Consider the following 18,835-nt stretch of genomic DNA (forward strand, 5'->3'; position numbering starts at 1 on the left):
CTAGGTACTTGGTCAGGAAGAGCCCCTGGAGAAGGGCATGGCAACCCACTCCAGTATTCTTGCCTGGAAAATTCCATGGACAGAGGAACCGGGTGTGCTACAGTCCATGGGGTTGCAAAGAGTCAGACACGACTGAACTCAGCACAGTATCCAGAACCTACATGATGAAGCTGACGATAGAGGATTGGACAGTTTATACTGAGGTGAGCTGCCACATCACTTTCTGTGCCAGGAATATTGTATCACTAATTGTAAAAGGATTATTACTATTCCTTTTACTAATTGTAAAAGGAAGTTGTTATTTGTCAGTTGTTCAGCTGGTTTCAACATATGAGATCTAACACCTCCAAACAGATAACCACAGTCCATCTCCTAACTCAGAGTTATTATAAAAAGAGATCAAATCAGAACTTCACCTTGAATCTTTGAGGTAGAGGCCAAGTCACTTACAAACCCTTGAAATAAAAACATGCCTTGTGTGGGTAACAAGGCCTTTCTTCTTGATGATCTAAAGACCCCTAAGTGGCAGAAGTAGAGAGATTTATAAATGTCCCAAGTTAAAGTTGGATCAGGATGGTGGGATTTTAGGGTGTCAACTTGGTATGAGGAAGAATTATAGGGAATTTTAAATAATTCAAGGTTTACTTTGGGTTTAAATGATTTCTCCAAAGGTGGCAAGGTAGAGTTTTAGAACCTGGACCACAGTTTTCTAGGAGTGGCATTGCAGAGGCCAAGAGGCTTCCTGAGCAGCTGGCGATGTGAGATAGGTGCAGTCCCTGCTTACTTTTGCCCCAGCACTGCCACGTGTAGAAACCCATTCTAGAAATTAATCAGTAAACATATACGGCAGTGGGAAGAGTGTTGACTGTGGCATCATTTAATGACCGAAAAACCCAACCACATGGCCACACCCACATCATATTCCTTGAAAATAGCACAGTAGATTTGTATTAACTGATGTAAAAGATGTCTGAGGTCAGTTGAGTGAGAAAGGACAGCACGGCCTCATGTGCTGCTCTGTGTCTCCGTCACTGTACGTGGCGTGTTTGCAGACGCCCAAGTTACAGCGAGGATGGCCATGTATCTGGGTTGCCCAGCATGCTCTTGCTTTTCCACCTGTCCAAGTACAGTAATTGATAGCCTTCCTCCCCTTCACTGTCAGAAGCTTCCTGCTTTGGGTGGTGAATTGTGTGTTACCTCTAGTAAGGGGTGGTTTTTCACTTTCTTCTTTATATCTCTTTATTTTCAGAAGATTGTCCCCCCCCCCCCCCCATATAAGTAATGAGCAGTAAAGGCAGTAAAACTGTAAAAGTATTTAATACGGAGGGAGGGAGGCCTCTTGCCTGTAGGCCTGGTCCACTGCCGGGGTTCTCTCTGGGGTCAGGAGTGGAGGCAAAACCGAGCCTCCTCGGTTTTGGGGCAGAGTGTTGAAGATCATTCTTACCAAAAACATTGGCACCAGTTTGCATGACCCTTCGTTTCTAAATCATACAATGTGAGCTTTCCTTAAACTCCAGAGTCTGTGGCACTGTCAGTGACAGCCAATGCTTGTTTCCTCCCCCAAATAAAAGTTTGATAAGATAATGGGAATGATTTAGTACTAAGGGGAAATTGGTCCTCTCATAACTTGGCATATTTCCCAGTTTGACAGGAATGTTTTGTTGAAAGCCCCACTATTAATCATTTAACATGCTGACTATTTTTTCAGCCTACATTTACTTCTAATATGGTCTGAAATATGAGGTTTGTATGTGTCTATACTCACCTTTCCCCTTGAGAAACATCTGAGCAGGAATAGTAGGGAGAAAAGAAATAGAATAATATAAAAAGCCAGGTAACAGAATACATTAGTTTTCTGTTGCCGCCATAACACTTGATAACAAAATTCGTGGCTAAAACAACAGAAAGTCTTCTCTCATGTTGGAAGCCAGATGTCTGAAGCCGGCGTGGGCAGGCCGTGCCCGGCCTCTTCAGGCTCCTGGTGGCCGTCAGCACTGCTTGTCTGTGGCCACAACGCTTTGTCTCTGCCTCCATGGATGTGGCACCTCCTCCTCTTGTCTTCTAAAGATATTGTCATTGGATATAGGGACCACCTGGGTAATGATCACCCAGGATGATCTCATTTCAAGGTCTTTGCCTAACTTAATTATATCTGCAAAGACCCTTTTCCCGAATAAGGTAACACTCAGAGCTTCTGGTGATCAGGATGTGGACATACCTTTTTGGAGGTCACCATTCAACCTGCTTCACAGGGTCATCCAGTTAACTCTTGAGATAAACATTCAGAGGGTAGGATGTGGTCACAAGTGTGGTCATGTTTTTCTTCCACTGTGTAAAACCAAATCACTGACTATAAAGTCTTTCCAGGAGATGGCTGAGCAGTGCTTTCTAAAGAGTTCCTGTGGGTCTGTTATAAATGAAACTGACTCTCTGGTTCAGATCCACAAATGATGATTTTATTATTAATTGCCAGGTAGGAACATAAAATATTCTCCCCATTATCCTTGTGAGTAGCAGCTTGTCCAGCAGTGAGGACTTCAAGAGAAAATGGCGGTTACTGTCCCTGGGCTGCCACCAACCCACTGGGGCATCTCTGCTCAGCAGGGGGCCTCTCTTTCCTCCTCCTCACCATGTGGGATATCATCGCGTTCCCCACAGCAGGTTGTGGGGATGACGTGAAGTGTGTGGACCAGTGACAGCACCTGGTCACCTCCTGGGGAGGATTAACTGCTGCTCTTGCCTGGAGTAGCACTGCTCTGAGAGAAGGCTTAGCAGACTGGCGAGTAGCCTTCCTGGGTAGGTCCCTGAGGGGCAGGGAAGGCTACACAGTCCTCACATGCTTTTTCTGGATGGAAAAATTAATCCCTGAGTCAGAGGCTCCCTTTCTCTGGCGAGCTCTCCTTTCAGGAATGAGAAGGGTTTGGTGTCTTATCCTGCTATTTTCTTGGTCTTCCCATTTCCACATCTGGGCCTTGAAACAGCGGAGTCATGAACACAAGAATTTGATTCAAAACAGTCACTTTTTCTAATGAGCCCTCATTGACTTGAAGAGAACTTCTGTTAGATAGCATTTTAGCAACACTCTGAGTATTCAGCTCAGTCACATCTAAAATATTAGGAAGAGGCTCCTAGGTAATTTTTCTTGCTTTCAGGTCCACGTTGAATGCCTACCAGGGCACGTTCATGCCGACTATCCCCTGTCTAGCATCTGACCGCTTCCTCCAGCCCACCCTTGCAGAAAGATGTCCAGTCAGTATTCCAGAATCTCAGCTTTGATTCAGCTACTCCTTCCCCCGCTTCAAAGCATTCGGTGATTCCTTTCAGCTGCCACATAAAGTGCAGGTTTCCTGCTCTCAGTTTGACCTCTAGTGAAGCCCTGTCTAGCCTGACTGCCACCTGCCTGCTCCTCCCACATGTGCGCTGTGTCCTCGGAGGTCCGGGCAAACACTAGCAGTTCCCTTCCTCTGACTTGACTTCTCTCTTCTTTTGCTCTTGAGTCTTAGCACCAGTGAAGGAATCCAGGAAACCTTCATCTCCTTCATCCAAACTCACTAGTTTGCTTCTGTCCCTTCTCTGAGATCACGTTTTGCAGTGTCGTTTCACATGCTTGCAGTTACTTCCTGAGGACATTGTTAATTGGTACTAGTTAGGGATTTTCATGTCTTTCATCAGTTTATTGCAGAGTTTGGCACAGTCCAAACAGAGTCCAAACACAGTACACACATACTTGGAAGGTAGGAGGGTGTCGGGGAGGTAAGGGAAGAATGGCAGCGGGCGTGGAGGAAGGAAGGGACCAAATAGGACAGAATTTTGGTTGTTTTATTTCCATTTCTGTGCCGTTAATTCACAGTGGAACAAGAAGCTGAATCAGTAGAGTGAGACATACCTCATTTCATCACTTAGTTGTATTCTGTACCTGAAGTCTGTCTTTTTCCCACCCCTCGTCTTGAAGGTGTGCCGCGACACCACCGGGGTGAAATCTGGAAATTCTTGGCGGAGCAGTACCACCTGAAGCACCCGTTTCCCTGCAAACAGCAGCCCAAGGACACGCCCTACAAAGAGCTCTTAAAGCAGCTCACCTCCCAGCAGCACGCCATTCTCATCGACCTTGGTAAGCCTGCAGTCAACGTGACATGGAGATGGAAGCCGTACTCACTCGGAAAACCTGAAGAGACCGTCCGAGTTATTGAGCGGTCTGCCTTTAGGTTTAGCAGTCACAATTTACTGCTAAGATTTTCAAGTAAAAAAGCCCTGAAGTCATCACAAATGTCTTCTCAGGTATAAAAACCTCCCCCTGTGCCTGGTGGCTTGTTCGCTCTGTGGCGAGGCAAGCAGCCACTGTGCAGGCCCTGGTTTCCCCCAGGCTCCAGTTCAGTGACTTGGAGGTTGATAGGAGGGGTTATGGTCAACCAAACACACAGCCTGGAAACGCAAGTGTCAGAGCCGAGGCTATGTTTAGTTATAGGAGCTACCCTAGTCTCTGTGGTTTACAAACAGAATTTATTAGAAAAATTTAGAAAAAAAAATCTTGAAAGCAATTTGTGAGACCCCCCACTTTACCGGGTCATCCAGTTAACTCTGAGATAAACATTCAGAGGGTAGGATGTGGTCACAGTAAGTGTGGTTGTGTATTTACCAAATCACTGACTATACTGTAAGCATTTCCAGGAGACAGCTGAGCAGTGCATCCTTCCTGCCTCTGCTTCCCCCTGGGGCCTCTGTCCCCGTGGGCAGCAGGGCTCCTGGGGAACTCCTTGGCCTCCAGGCCCAGCTGCTTCTAGAGCACATGGTCCTGCTTCTGAAACATTTACTCTGTGTGCTGTTGCTCTGGGGCTCCCCAGGCTGGGTCAGGGGTCCCATCAAGGCCTGACTCACAGATTCCTTAGCACAGCGGCCAGGGGGAGGCAGGACCTTTCCCTCCAGTTGACATGAACTGGGCTGGGCAATACCGAGGCTTCTCTATCCAACAGCACTGCAGTTCATCAGGGTCGGCTTCATAAATGTTCCCCTTCAGGCCTAAGTCTGAATGTCATCTCTGAGACTGTCCCTGAGATAGCCTCTTCTCCCACCTTCAGGCTGGGTCAGGTGCCTCTGCCTCTGTCTTACCCTCTATACTCTGCTCAGCAGACTTATTTAGTATTATTACAGTTACCATTATTATTAAAGTTAATACTTAGCTTTCCCTTGGATGTTGGGTGAAGTTACTTAAACTGCTTTCTTCAGTCCTCACAGTGCAATCAGGGACATGTCCTTCCTCCTGCCCTTGTGTGGAGTTGAGGACACTGAAATGCAGAGAGGTTAGGTGACCTGCCCACATAGCAGAGCTGGTGCGCCGCTGAGCGCTGGGGCTGCAGGTCTCTGCTCCTGGCCCGCACTGCGCTCAGCTAGGTGGCAGTGCCTTTTTATTGCCTTTCTCCCCAGTGGGCTGCAGGCCTCCCGCTGTGGGCTAGACTGGGGCCATTGGCCATTGTACCCCAGCCCCTCGGACAGAGCCTATCGCATAGTAGATACTCAGTTAAGTCTCTTGATGTTGACTGAAGCATGGTGCTGGCCTCCCAATCTCCCGTGACCCTCACCGCAGCCTTGGGAAATTGGCCCTGAACCCTCTCTAAGAGATGAGGACAGTTTCCAAGGCACAGAGAGGTCAAGTGCTGAGCACGGTCACACAGCTGCCTGCCAGGACCTAAACCTGCTCTGGCTCTGGGCTGTAGTGGGTCCCTCCATCCCTCAGGCCCTCTGCCCAGGAGCCCCACACACTCCTAGGAGCCCCATGCTAGCTGGGCGGAGGGTGATGCTGATGGGCCGTGATTGTAACTTGGGGACAGTGAGCGTGCAAGGCCTGGGGCAGGAGCCCATTTGGCCCACTGACCCCAAGAAAGCAGTTCTGTAAATTGGCAGTAACTGTGTTTGCTAATGCGATGAGTAACAGAAAACATGACATCATATTCCTATCATGTGAAATGAAGAAAAAAATAAATTTGGGGTAGGAGGTTGAAAGGGAGGAAGGAGTACACAGACGTCTCTGTGTCTCCACCCCGCCACCTCTCCCCCCCACCCCCCACACCACTCTGGAAGGGAGGAGCCGTCCTGGTTCTTGAATGTTTTTTTCCCTCAGATCCCTTCAGTGAATACCCTTCTCCTTGTTCTGTGGATGCTACACAGTTACTTCTCTGCAGAGGGGAGAAAAGGCTGGATCAGCATGAGGGCGGGGCTCTTCCCCCGGGGAGTGTTTGCACAGTCCCCCTTGACACCTCCCTTCCCAGGGCCCGTGGCTGCCTTTCCTCTAGTTGGCAGAGGGTCTGCACAAGCGAGCCAGAATCTAGGCCTTTTCTCCAGGGCAGGGCTAGGCTGCACTCTCACGGTCTCTCTCCTCCCTCCCTGCCCATCTCCCACCCTCACCCTTTGCACCCTGGAAGACTAGCTGCACCCGCCCCCACTCCCCTCCTGATGATAGTGTGGCCTCGTCTCTCCACCTCACTTCTTTCCCATCACAGCCCCCAGTTTGGATGCCCCTCAGCACCCCCCAAGGCCCCAGAGAACCTGTTTCCAACAGTGCATTTCCCTGGTAATGGTAACATCTGTGCGTCTCTCCAGGCTTCCTCCAGGGCCAGCCTCCCCTCTTCCCTTAGATCCGGAGAAGCGAAGTGTTGGCCCAGACCCAGTGGAGGCCCGGGTGCCCTGCTGCCCGGCCGGCTCTGCTGGGTTCAGGGAGGCCACGCCTAGAGGTTCCTCCAGACTGTCCATTGGTCCCCCCTCACTTCTCACAACGTGGTATTTGCCAAGTCAGTTGTTTTGTCTACACTTCTTATTTTGTCTGCACTGTGACTCATTCAAGGCCCAAGAAAGGTGTGTGGAGCAGCAGAGCAAAAACAAATCATGTTTCAGTTTTTCTTTAAAAGTAACATCCATATCCTGGCCAAGAGAACAGAATGCTTGTTGGTTGGAAGTATTTTGGCTTTGCAAGGATTTTTGTTTTTTTAGCTTTTTGCTTTATTTTCTGAAATTAGCTATTAATCTAATCAGTCTTTGCAACATTTTTTTCCTTTCAAGAGTGAGAATAATAGACTTTGTATTGAATGGTGACAGAAATTGAGATGGGTGGGTGGCATCACTGACTCAATGGACTTGAGTTTGAGCAAACTCTAGGAGATAGTGAAGGACAGGGAAGCGTGGTGTGCTGCAGTCCATGGGGTTGTTATAGAATCCGGAGTTGCAAAACACTCCTCTTGAGGACACTCAGACTAGTGGAGTACAGTTTATAACACCAGTGGGTCCAAGGGCAATCGGTTCCCAATAAGGACCCAGTGATTTCGGAGGACTTGGTTTTATACCCCCTGCTACTTGACTGGTTCAGTTCAGTGGCTCAGTCGTGTCTGACTCTTTGTGACCGCATGGACTGTAGCACACCAGGCTTCCCTGTCCATCACCAACTCCAGGAGCTTGCTCAAACTCACGTCCATCAAGTCGGTGATGCCATCCAACCATCTCATCCTCTGTTGTCCCCTTCTCCTTCCACCTTCAATCTTTCCCAGCATCAGGGTCTTTTCCAAGGAGTCAGTTCTTCACATCAGGTGGCCAGAGTATTGGAGCTTCAGCTTCAGCCTCAGTCCTTCCAATGAATATTCAGGACTGATTTCCTTTAGAATGGACTGGTTGGATCTCCTTGCAGTCCAAGGGACTCTCAAGAGTCTTCTCCAACACCACAGTTCAAAAACATCAATTCTTTGGCACTCAGCTTTCTTTATAGTCCAACTCTCACATCCATACATGACTACTGGAAAAACCATAGCTTTGACTAGACGGACCTTTGTTGGCAAAGTAATGTCTCTGCTTTTTAATATGCTATCTAGGTGGGTCATAGCTTTTCTTCCAAAGAGCAAGTATCTTTTAATTTCATGGCTGCAGTCTCCATCTACAGTGATTTTGAAGCCCCCCAAAATAAAGTCTGTCACTGTTTGCATTGTTTCCCCATCTATTTGCCATGAAGTGATGGGCCCGGATGCCATGATCTTCGTTTTTGCATGTTGAGTTTTAAGCCACAACATGACTGGTTACACGTTAGTCGTTAGTTTTACAACGTGCAGGTGCGGAAGAATTAACAATTACAACATGCAGGTGCAGGTGCTGTCGTTAATCTGAGACAGCCTGACCTTTACTTCCAGTTTCTGTTTGCCATCTGTACTGCTGCTGCTAAGTCGCTTCAGTCGTGTCCGACTCTGTGTGACCCCACAGACGGCAGCCCACCAAGCTCCCCCGTCCCTGGGATTCTCCAGGCAAGAACACTGGAGTGGGTTGCCATTTCCTTCTCCGGTGCATGAAAGTGAAAAGTGAAAGTGAAGTCACTCAGTCGTGTCCAACTCTTAGTGACCCCATGGACTGCAGCCTACCAGGCTCCTCCATCCATGGGATTTTCCAGGCAAGAGTACTGGAGTGGGGTGCCATTGCCCCATGCCATCTGTGAGGCAGGGGTTTAATCCCTCTTGGCCCTCTTCCCAGTGGCCCCAACATTTCCCCCTCTTGATGCTCATCTTATCTTTAACTAAGGATGGGTATTGGTCATGGGTCATTATTGTGCCCAGGGACAATGTAGCTGTAGCAAAGCTGTCAGTCTAGAGGTTACACACTGAGTTATACATTGGAGAATTCAAGGCCTAAATAATACAGTGATTAACAGAATAATCACAAAAAGATTTTTCCACCAATCACCTTTGATCCAAGAAAATACTGATGACCAAAAAGGAGGATTACCATTAGACATAGCTTTTACCTCAAATGTCACCTCATGGCCTTAATTAATTTGGTTAGAGTCCAGGCTACACCAAGAAAGAATCGACAGGTTGTGAGTTCAAAGGAAGAAACGTTTCTCGTTGTCTCAAGAACGACCAGAGGGGGCTAAAGTTCCCTCTGTGCAAGGGAGACACCCACCAAGGAAGTCCACCCATCACCGACAAAGGTGTGGCCCCACAAACCCAACAGTTAAAAGTATTATAGAAGTTCCCATACGAGTGGGCCCAGGACAGGAACACATTATCCTGAGTTTGTAGTCCTGGTAAGGTCGTCATGCCGAACAGGAGAGCGTCTGCCGCTCCCAATCCTTTACCCATACTAAATCTTCTGGTGAGTATGGGTGTACATTAGTGCCAAGAGAAAATGGAGTTCTCTCCTGAACATAGAGGGTGATGTCATGGATCACCTTCCCTAACTGTTCTAGATGCCGAGACATCTCCATCCTTCCTCTTTGTAATAAATTTCCCTTTACTTCCCAAATAACTGGGGGAAGCCTCCCAAATATTATCTCATAGGGGGAATACCCATGTGACTAGGGGGTCATCCTGACCCTCGTTAACACTCATGGCAGCATGTCCATCCAGGGGGTGCCAGTTTTGTGCATCCATTTTGCCAAAGTCACCTTGATAGTCTGGTTCATTCTCTCAACCATTGTGGAGCTTTGTGGCCTCTACGCTGAATGTAGTTTCTTTGCAAACCAGTTGGGGTAACTCAGGCACAAATGCTGGTCCATTATCTGATCCTATACTCAGAGGGAACCCAAATCTAGGAATGATGTCTCTCAGCATACATTGGGCCACTTCCTTTGCTTCAGTCTTGGTGGGGTAAGCTTCCACCCATCTCGTAAAAGTACATACCATTCAGTTCAGTTCAGTTCAGTCGCTCAGTTGTGTCCGACTCCTTGTGACCCCATGAATCGCACCACACCAGGCCTCCCTGTCCATCACCAACTCCCAGAGTTCACCCAAACTCATGTCCATCGAGTCGGTGATGCCATCCAGCCATCTCATCCTCTGTCATCCCCTTCTCCTCCTCCCCCCAATCCCTCCCAGTATCAGACTCTTTTCCAATGAATCAACTCTTCGCATGAGGTGGCCAAAGTATTGGAGTTTCAGCTTTAGCATCATTCCTTCCAAAGAAAACCCAGGGTTGATCTCCTTCAGAATGGACTGGTTGGATCTCCTTGCAGTCCAAGGGACTCTCAAGAGTCTTCTCCAACACCACAGTTCAAAAGCATCAATTCTTCGGCGTTCAGCTTTCTTCACAGTCCAACTCTCACATCTATACATGACCACTGGAAAAACCATAGCCTTGAGTAGACGGACCTTGGTTGGCAAAGTAATGTCTCTGCTTTTGAATATGCTATCTAGGTTGGTCATAACTTCCTTCCAAGGAGTAAGCATCTTTTTATTTCATGGCTTCAGTCACCATCTGCAGTGATTTTGGAGCCCAGAAAAATAAAGTCTGACACTGTTTCCACTGTTTCCCCATCTATTTCCCATGAAGTGATGGGACCAGATGCCATGATCTTTGTTTTCGGAATGTTGAGCTTTAAGCCAACTTTTTCACTCTCCTCTTTCACTTTCATCAAGAGGCTTTTTAGTTCCTCTTCACTTTCTGCCATAAGGGTGGTGTCATCTGCATATCTGAGGTTATTGATATTTCTCCCGGCAATCTTGATTCCAGCTTGTGCTTCCTCCAGTCCAGCGTTTCTCATGATGTACTCTGCATATAAGTTAAACAGGGTGACAATATACAGCCTTGACGTTCTCCTTTTCCTATTTGGAACCAGTCTGTTGTTCCATGTCCAGTTCTAACTGTACATACCATTACCAGCAAATATTTGTATCCTCGGCATGGCTTTACCTCGGTGAAGTCCACTTCTAGATCTTCAAATGGAGGGGTCCTCTTTAATTGTATTCCAGGAGGCACGGTCTCCTTGGGAGCTGGGTTATTTTTGGCACCGGTTATTTTTGGCATAGGTTATGCATCGGAGGCTTACATCTGCACACAAGGCTGTTAGACGTGGTATGACAAAATAGCGGTCTAAAATCTCGCAAGTCTTTGTTTTTCTGAAATGGATGGATTGATGGAAATCCGTAACCAGTTGAAATGCCAACCTAGAGGGGTCGAAAAGTCTCCCATCTGAGAGTTTCCACCATACGTCCTCCCACAGCATTCCCTGCTCAGTTCGTGCGCAGCTGGTTTCTTCCTTGCCATAGACTGGGGCCACTTGGGTGTTTAGTAGGCTAGACACCACAGGTGTTACCATAAGTTTGGTTGCTATATTGTCCTGGGTGGCTGCTTGCTTTGCCATTCGATCGGCCGGACAGTTCCCTTTTGCCTGAGGTGTGTCTGCCCTTTGGTGGCCCCTAGAGGGTATTACTGCCCCTGCAGTGGATTCCCACACTGCTTACAACAGAAGCAGAGTTTCCTCTTTACTTTTTATCTCCTTGCCAGTTGCAGTTAATTTCCCCCTTTCATTATTTATGGCTCCGTGTACATGTAAGGTAGTGAAGGAATACCATGAGTCAGTATGTATATTTATTTACCTTCTTTCTTTTAGCCACTTTTAGGGCTCGTATAAGTGCCCAGAGCTCTGCTCGTTGAGCCCACCAGTGTGTGGGGAGTCACCCTGCCTTGACAACTGTATCCTTTGTGGTTACCACATCTTTAGTTTTCCTGTGTCCCGTCCCAGGCAGTTGGTCCCATCTGTGTTGTAAGTCTCAGCTGGTTGACTTAAGGGGACATCTCTGAGGTCCGGTGAGCTAGAAAAGACTTCCTCTAGCATCTCCTCACAGTCATGGTTGGGAGGGCCTTGGCTCATTGGCAGATAAGTTGCTGGGTGGTTGCACCTTTATGTGGGGACTTTCACAATAAAGTTCTTGATTAGCTATTTGTGAAAAGCCAGGTATCCAGATCTGGCAAAACCCTACGGCTCCCAAAATTTCTCTCACTTGCATTTTGGTAGTAGGCTGGCTTGTCTGATTGATCACCTGTTTTCATTCTAAGCCCAAGGCACACCTGCTTTGCTTTATAACAAACCCCAGGAACTTTACTTCAGTCTGGCAGATCTGGGCCTTTTTCCATGATACTTGATATCCAGCCTGGCCCAGCAGGCCCAGGGGAGTCTTAGTTCCTTCCCAGCATTGAGAACAAGTCTCTGCCATCAGGAGTAGGTCATCCACTTGTAGGATCTGACACTTGGTAGCATCCGATGGGAAGGAGAGGAGATGTGTTGCCAGGGCTTCCCCAAATATCATAGGGGAATTTTATATCCTTGTGGCAGCTGAGTCCAAGTCGGCTGGGTCTTCTGACGCGTCTTAGGGTCTTCCCATTAGAAAGCAAAAATTCTTTGGCTAATTGGAGCCACTCTTGTACAAAAGAAAGCACCTTTCAAGTCCAGACAGGTAAAATACTGGACATTAGGAGGCATTAGCAGAGTATAGGGGTTAGGGACATTTGGGTGTAAGGTCACTGTCGCCTCATTTACTAACCTCAAGTCCTGAACTTGCTGATACTCTTTTCCCCGTCCATCTTCACCGGGAGGATAGGGGTGTTCCGTGGTGATCGATGTTCCAGTACGCCTGCTACCTTCAGCCTGTCAATGAGGAGCTTGATTCCCTCCCTGGCAGCCAGTGGTATAGAACATTGTTTTTTCCTTATGGGCTGGGCCCTCACCTTTAACTCTTATTACTGGATGGTGGTTTTTCGCTAGTCCAGGGCGGTTACTTTCAGCCCATACTTCAGGAAACAGCCTTGTTAGGGGTTCCGGGGTTCCCCGCTGCTGATGACTGATGCAGTGTCCATTCATCTTCCCTTGGTAGCAGCTGGCTGCTTATTGAGATCCGGCGGCCCAGCACAGCTGCCAGGAGAGCTGTCTTTTGACAGGACCTTCTGCCACTCTCCTTCTGTTTTTTCTCGGCCTCTTTTATAGTTTCCTGATCCCGATTGACAAAAACCTTGTCAGCGATTTCTTTCATTTGGGTGCTGGTAAGATCCAAGAACCCCTCCATTTTTGGGAGTTTCCTTCTAATACCTGGATACGACTGGGTCACAAGGGTGGCATTTATGAGCCTTTGGTTTTCAGGGGTCTCTGGGTCAAAGGGGGTGTATCGTCAAACGGCCTCACACAGCCTCTCATAAAACTCTGTGGGAGTCCCGTCTGCCTTTTGGATCACGACGTTAGTCTTGGCCATGTTAGTAGGCTTGCGAGCCCCCTTCTTGAGGTCTTGTATAATGGCCATCTTATGCCGTTCCAAGGATTGCTTACCTCGGTCAGTATTGAAGTCCCAGTCTGGTCTTGTGTCAGGAGTGGCTTCTCGGGCCCCACTTTCAGGGTCCAGTTGGCCCTCTGGTGCGTTTCTCAGAGTCACTTACGTGCCTTTGTGAGGGTCCAGTGTCTCGTTTCCATTCTGAAGAGGGTGAGGAGAAGCTGGGCTGTGTCATCTACACTGGTCGATAGATCCTGAAAATAGTCTCCATTAGATGAATCATACCTTGCGGCTTCTCAGAATAGGGAGGGGTGTGCCTTTTCAAGAGACCCGTGGTAGAGAACGGCTGATAGTAAAGAGCAGTGGGGCCAGGATGGATGTGTCCATCTGGCCCCACCAGCCACGTGGACCTCCCTGAGAGGCATTTGCAAAACCTCTCTCTCTTAAGGTTCCTTTGTAGACCTCAGCCACCTCCAAACACTTGGCTCTCCCTTTTTCCCTCTTCTAAACAGGGGAAGGGTGGGTATAATGTTGGCACAGTAAGAGGGAGAGAAACCTCCTCCACTGGGGGAGGCAGAGAAGGAAAGTCTCCCTCCTCTCTCGCCCTCCCTCTTGTTCTGGGGGTCCCCTTCGTGTTCCGCAGTATGGAGGGGAAGGTGGGAGTTCCTCCTCCGAATCATAATATATTTCCTTTAACTTTTCTTGCTTGGGTTCTGCCTGCACCAGAAAAACCTTGCTTTCTCCTTTTTCAAGATAACATATCTGGGCCCAAGGGGGTTTGTGCAGTTAGTAGCCATGAGTCAATGTACAGGAACTGGTCTGGGTGGCTTGGCTGTCCGGTTACCACAGAGTACACAGCCTGAACTTTGTCCAATACTAGGGTTCCCTCTGAGAGCCACCTCACCCCAAAGGATGGCCAGTCTATCTCACAGAAGGTTTCAAGCTTGTCTGGGGTTAACTTTATACCATAGTCTCCTCCAAAGCCCTTTTGGAAGTTTTTAATCATGCATTCAGGAGCGGTTGGCTTGGATTCTCCGCTACCCATCCTACTTTTCACTTTCCTTCTATCACTTACAGCAAGTCCAACTTCTGTTTCGTCACTCTTTTGCCACGGTCTTGTTGTACCCCAGCCACCACTGATGTCTCCACTCAGAGGAGCACGACAACTGCCCCTTTACCTCGGCTATGACCTGGGTGCAAAGGGCCTTACCTACTAAGTCTTTCAGTGATAGTACCTCTCATGGTTCTCTGTCAGCAGCCAGCCAAATCCAATCAATTAAGGCTTCTACGTACTCCTCCTTGCACAAGTCTGATCCTGGCAAAATCCAGATCTATCTTATCACGGGTTGGTGCAGACAAATGTACATCCAGAGCTACATTCCCAGTCCGGTCCTAAACAATGTTCGGGAGGTCCCTGAATCCCTAAGAACAGGAGGGTATTGTGGCAAAGGGGACGGTCGCTTGGAAACCAGAAAATAAAAATTTGTGTTGACAAACAATCAGCACAGATTCAGTTATCAGAGTTTTAGTTATTTCAGTAAGTTACCCACTGAGCCTAGGAGGACACAGCCACCTTAGACTCATCCAGCCCCAAGGGGTTGATCAGCTCCCTCCTTCCACTATTACAGAGGGACCTACCTGCGTGCTTCCCTTCTGTCGTCCACAGTCTCATGAAGTCTGCCTAGAAAGACAAGTCACTAAAACAAGAGCTGATCCGAGGGAGGAGACACCTTCCCCTTCCCAAGGCTCTCGTCCCAGCGAGTCACAGGCGGAGGCTCAATGGGCCTATCTCTCCAAGGGCTTCCCGGCCAACACACCAGAAATGTTGTAGAATCCAGAGTTGCAAAACACTCCTCAGAAGACACTTAAGACAGTGGAGTACAGTTTATTACGACAGTGGGTCCCCTCAGTGATTTCGGAGGACTTGGTTTTATATACCCCTGCTCTGCATGACTGGTTACACGTTAGTAATGTTTTACAACATGCAGGCACGGAAGAATTAACAATTACAACATGCAGGTTCAGGCGCTATTGTTAATCTGAGACAACCTGACCTTTCCTTCCGATTTGTTTGCCGTCTGTGAGGAGGGGGTTTACTCCCTATTGCCCTCCCAGTGGCCCCAACAGGGTCAGTAAGAGATGGACACAACTGAGTGACTGAACAACAATTGAATGGTCGGGCAGTGTTTTGCAGTTTGTAAACCATATTCACTAGCTTTGTTGAATTTCAGCTTTACACAACCCTGTATGAAGGTGTACATAATTTCCACTTCGGAGGTGATGTGCTTTGCCCAAGTTACAGGCTGCTGCTTATGGCAGAAAGTGCTAGAACCTTGGTCTTCTTAGTCTCTGTATCATGGCACCTCCAGGACACCGTATGGCTCCTCTCTGTCTTGGCTGTGCCCGCTGTGGACCAGCACAGCTATGCCCTCCTCTGGTTAGGTGGGGGAACGTCGTTAGAGTTGGCCCCACCCAGCCAGGAGAAAACAGCAGCAGGTGACCCTGAGCAAGCCACGCTGGGCCTTAGTTTGGGGGCTGCCCCACCCTCTCGGCCTGGCTGCAGCTGCTGCAACTGTGCTGCCCTCAGGCAATCGCAACCTTTCTCTTCCCTGGCTGTCCATCCTGGATGGACAATCTCTGCTGCCAGCATCCTGGCCTCTGGCTGTGCCTCCCGTCTAGTCGTGGCCACACGTGGCTATGGGGGACACGGAGCAGCAAGCTGGAGAACCCCCCCCCCTCAGGCTCCACATCACCCTCCGCCCTGTCAGCTGCTCCTCTCCCAGGCATCCTGCCATCAGGGCTTCCCCAAGGAGGCTGTCCAGCCTTCCCCACGATCGGAGGCTTGGCCAGAGCAACACTGGACCAGGTCCAGAAATGGAGGGACACCACTGAATCAGAGGGCAGTGGTCCCGATTAGAGCAGTTTCCCGATTAGAAACTGCTCCTGATCCACCCCCACATTGATCACTTGTTATTTTAATATGTTTTACAGGATGTCAGTAAAGTGGTGGCTTGCTTTACATACCCTGCAGAGGTCTGATGAGTCTTTCCATGACCACAGATAGCACTTTTTGATGGACTTGCAGAGACTGTCTTAACAGTGCTCCCTAAGCAGGTTTGGGCATGTCCAAGCTTCAGTGAGAGGCAAAGCACATATTCAAAGATCTATTTGAGTCAAGAAGCCAGCATGGCAGCTGTCATTGATTTGTGCTTCCACTTAACACATTTAAGATATAAAACCTGCCTGGTATCTAGAAGAAAAGGAACTATAATCCAGGGGTTACACGAGAGAATTTTCTCTTTGTTTTTTTAGAACCCTTCAAGGTGAGGAGACAAACCTCTGAAATGAAGGATCAGCTGAGAGTATTGAAGATGCCCTACCATAGAAGGACAGGGAAGGGCTTCGCTCCTCCCCTGCCTGGCCTTGCTGCCAGGAGCCGCATGTAGTGTGCTTTGAGGAGTACACGGGGCTGTTCATGACCAGCAGAGGGATGCTGGTGGTGAGCACAACTTTCTGTTTCATCTTTGGGTTTAAGTCCCATGAGAAAAACTAAAAAACATTAATGGCAAAGGACAGGAAAGTACCTAGGATTTGTCCTGCGGCAATCTTTTTCCATAACACACCTTCTTGTCCACTTGGGGACTTCGCCTTAGGGAGGTCAGTTGAACGATCACAACTCAAGTCTTAATATCTTGCAACAAAAGCTGTACACATACACAAAAAGCTACATGCATTATTCCAAATGGTCTGCCATAGCCTCTTATAGCCAGAGCATATCATGATTTCATGTTTATTTGATCATTCTAAATATCCTGTTTAATCTCAAAATGATGTAACTAAATGTAGATGGTAAAGAAATAAAATGGGGTGACTTCCCTTGCTCTCTCTCAGTGATCTAACATCTCCCTATACCCTTCCAGCCAGTCAGGGCTGTGCTGGCGACAGCCAGCTCCCCCAGACCCCTCAAAAGAAGCCCTGATGTCAACATTTATAGATTTCCTTGGTGTAAACATTCACTTTGGCTAATCTGAGCTACTAATTTGCTGTCATTGATCATGGGGTTGAGCAGAGATATGCACAGGCCTGTGGGAGCCAGTTCCAGCTCAGTCACTGGACTGAGACAGCTGGTTCTAAAAGTAGTCTGCGTGCAGGAGAGCTCTGCCTTCTTAATCCCCCGCCCACCCATGCCGTTTGGTGGTGAGCCACAGATGCGTCTCAAGCGTATATGGTGCCTCCCCTCACTCTAGGAGCCTGTGTTCTAGCGGGGAAGCAGACACTGAACAACTGATGACTGAGTTTTTTTTTTATTAAAATTGTGAGGCTTCATTCGAAGGGCATTTTTCCTCCAGTCATAACTCACATTCTGCTCCGAGTTAAATGCAGCACTGTGAGATCTCGGCATCACCGTTCTCAGCCAGGAGGGAGCCTCAGTGCTCACGTGGTTGTAAGGTTACTTTTCCTTCTGCGCATGAGGAAACCAAACTCCACAGTAAGATTGCTAGTTTGTCGGTACCCCTCCCTAGAGAGGCAGAAATCTCCAGGCTCTTTGTGAAAAAAAAATCAAAGGAAAGAAACTTGTCAACTCTTGCAGCCCAGTGCAGCCTGAGCAGCCTTGTGGGTGTCCTCTGTATGATCAAGTGGGATGTGGACACATGTCCTGTGTGTGCACTGCCCAGGGTTCACCTGCTGCAGATCAGCTACACATGTACGGTCTTTAGAAGATGAGAGAAGTTTTTTCCTTCCCAGTGTTAGCAGAGGACCTTCTCAGTTAGGGCTGAAGGCTGCAGACCTCAGTTCTGGATTACATAGCTGTGATTATCCACAAACGTGTAACCTGGTCCCTGCCCTCTCCCTTTGCCTAGAGTGTGTGAGCCATGATATATATCTAGAGCAGTTGTTCCCAAGCCCTGGATCTCAGGATTCCTTCACTCTTAAGCACAACTGAGAAGCCCAAAGGGCCTTTTTGACATGGATCATTTCTATCAATATTTACCATGTTAGGTAAATACAGGAAGGCATTGTCTTCCCAAGTACAAGTTAATGTAAAACACGGGCTGCATTCATGTCGGCTGGACAGCCATTCCTCTCTCAGTCAGAAACCGGAGGCCTGACTCTCCCTGGGCCTGGGCCCAGAGGCTCAGGGCCTGTCTTGCTGTCTCAGGAAATGACACTTGAGAATCCCAAGGAACACACAGGAGCCCTGTTCAGGCTGGTGCAGACAGCTTTCCTTCATCAAGAACGTCAGGGCTGGTCCCTAAGACTGCGGCAGGGAAGATTTGGCTGACTGGACTAACGACTAAAGATCAGGAGGTGTGGGGGCCCTTCTCTAATACGAGAAGGCGACTGATGAGCAAAAACGGTAACACCGACAGATCAAAGTTTAAAATAATTAAACCTTTCCCGGTGTTCCTCCAGGAACACACAACTCCTGTGTGTTCTGCCACCCTTTCCTGTTGGAGACCCAAAGAGAGTTGGGGCTGGGTGCGGGCAGGGCAGGGCAGAGATACACTGTGCTCCCACTCCATGGAACCGGGGTGGGAAGAGCTGTTCCCAGGTTAACCCTGCAGCAGAGCGTGAGGCCAGGAGGGTAGGCGAGGATGGGAGCGTGTGGAGCCCCATGGGGGCCTGCTGATGGCTTTCCAGCAGTGGGGTAATGTGTGCAGGGCATGTTGGGGAAGGTTTGCTGCGGAGAGAGGTAGAGCAGCAGGAAAGATGAACACAGGACAGGAAATCAGAAAAGGTTATTGCTGTCCTCATAAATCATATTCTTGCCTGGGAAATCCCATGGAGTGTGATGGGCTACAGTCCATGGGGTTGCAGAGTCGGACACAACT

General features: G+C 48.5%; 1 protein-coding gene across 10 annotated transcripts in view; it reads left to right on the forward strand.

Annotated features, from left to right (window-relative positions):
* Nucleotides 1-18,835, forward strand: part of TBC1D1 (TBC1 domain family member 1) — a 226,723-nt gene that overhangs the window by 187,422 nt on the left and 20,466 nt on the right. For all 10 annotated transcript variants that reach the window (XM_027544253.1, XM_027544254.1, XM_027544246.1 and 7 more), the window contains one exon: nt 3,953-4,111. In XM_027544253.1, coding sequence (XP_027400054.1) covers nt 3,953-4,111 — 159 coding nt within the window. The remainder of the gene's footprint in view (nt 1-3,952; nt 4,112-18,835) is intronic.

This window comes from Bos indicus x Bos taurus, chromosome 6 (assembly GCF_003369695.1).
Source record: "Bos indicus x Bos taurus breed Angus x Brahman F1 hybrid chromosome 6, Bos_hybrid_MaternalHap_v2.0, whole genome shotgun sequence".
Taxonomy (NCBI): Eukaryota; Metazoa; Chordata; class Mammalia; order Artiodactyla; family Bovidae; genus Bos; species Bos indicus x Bos taurus.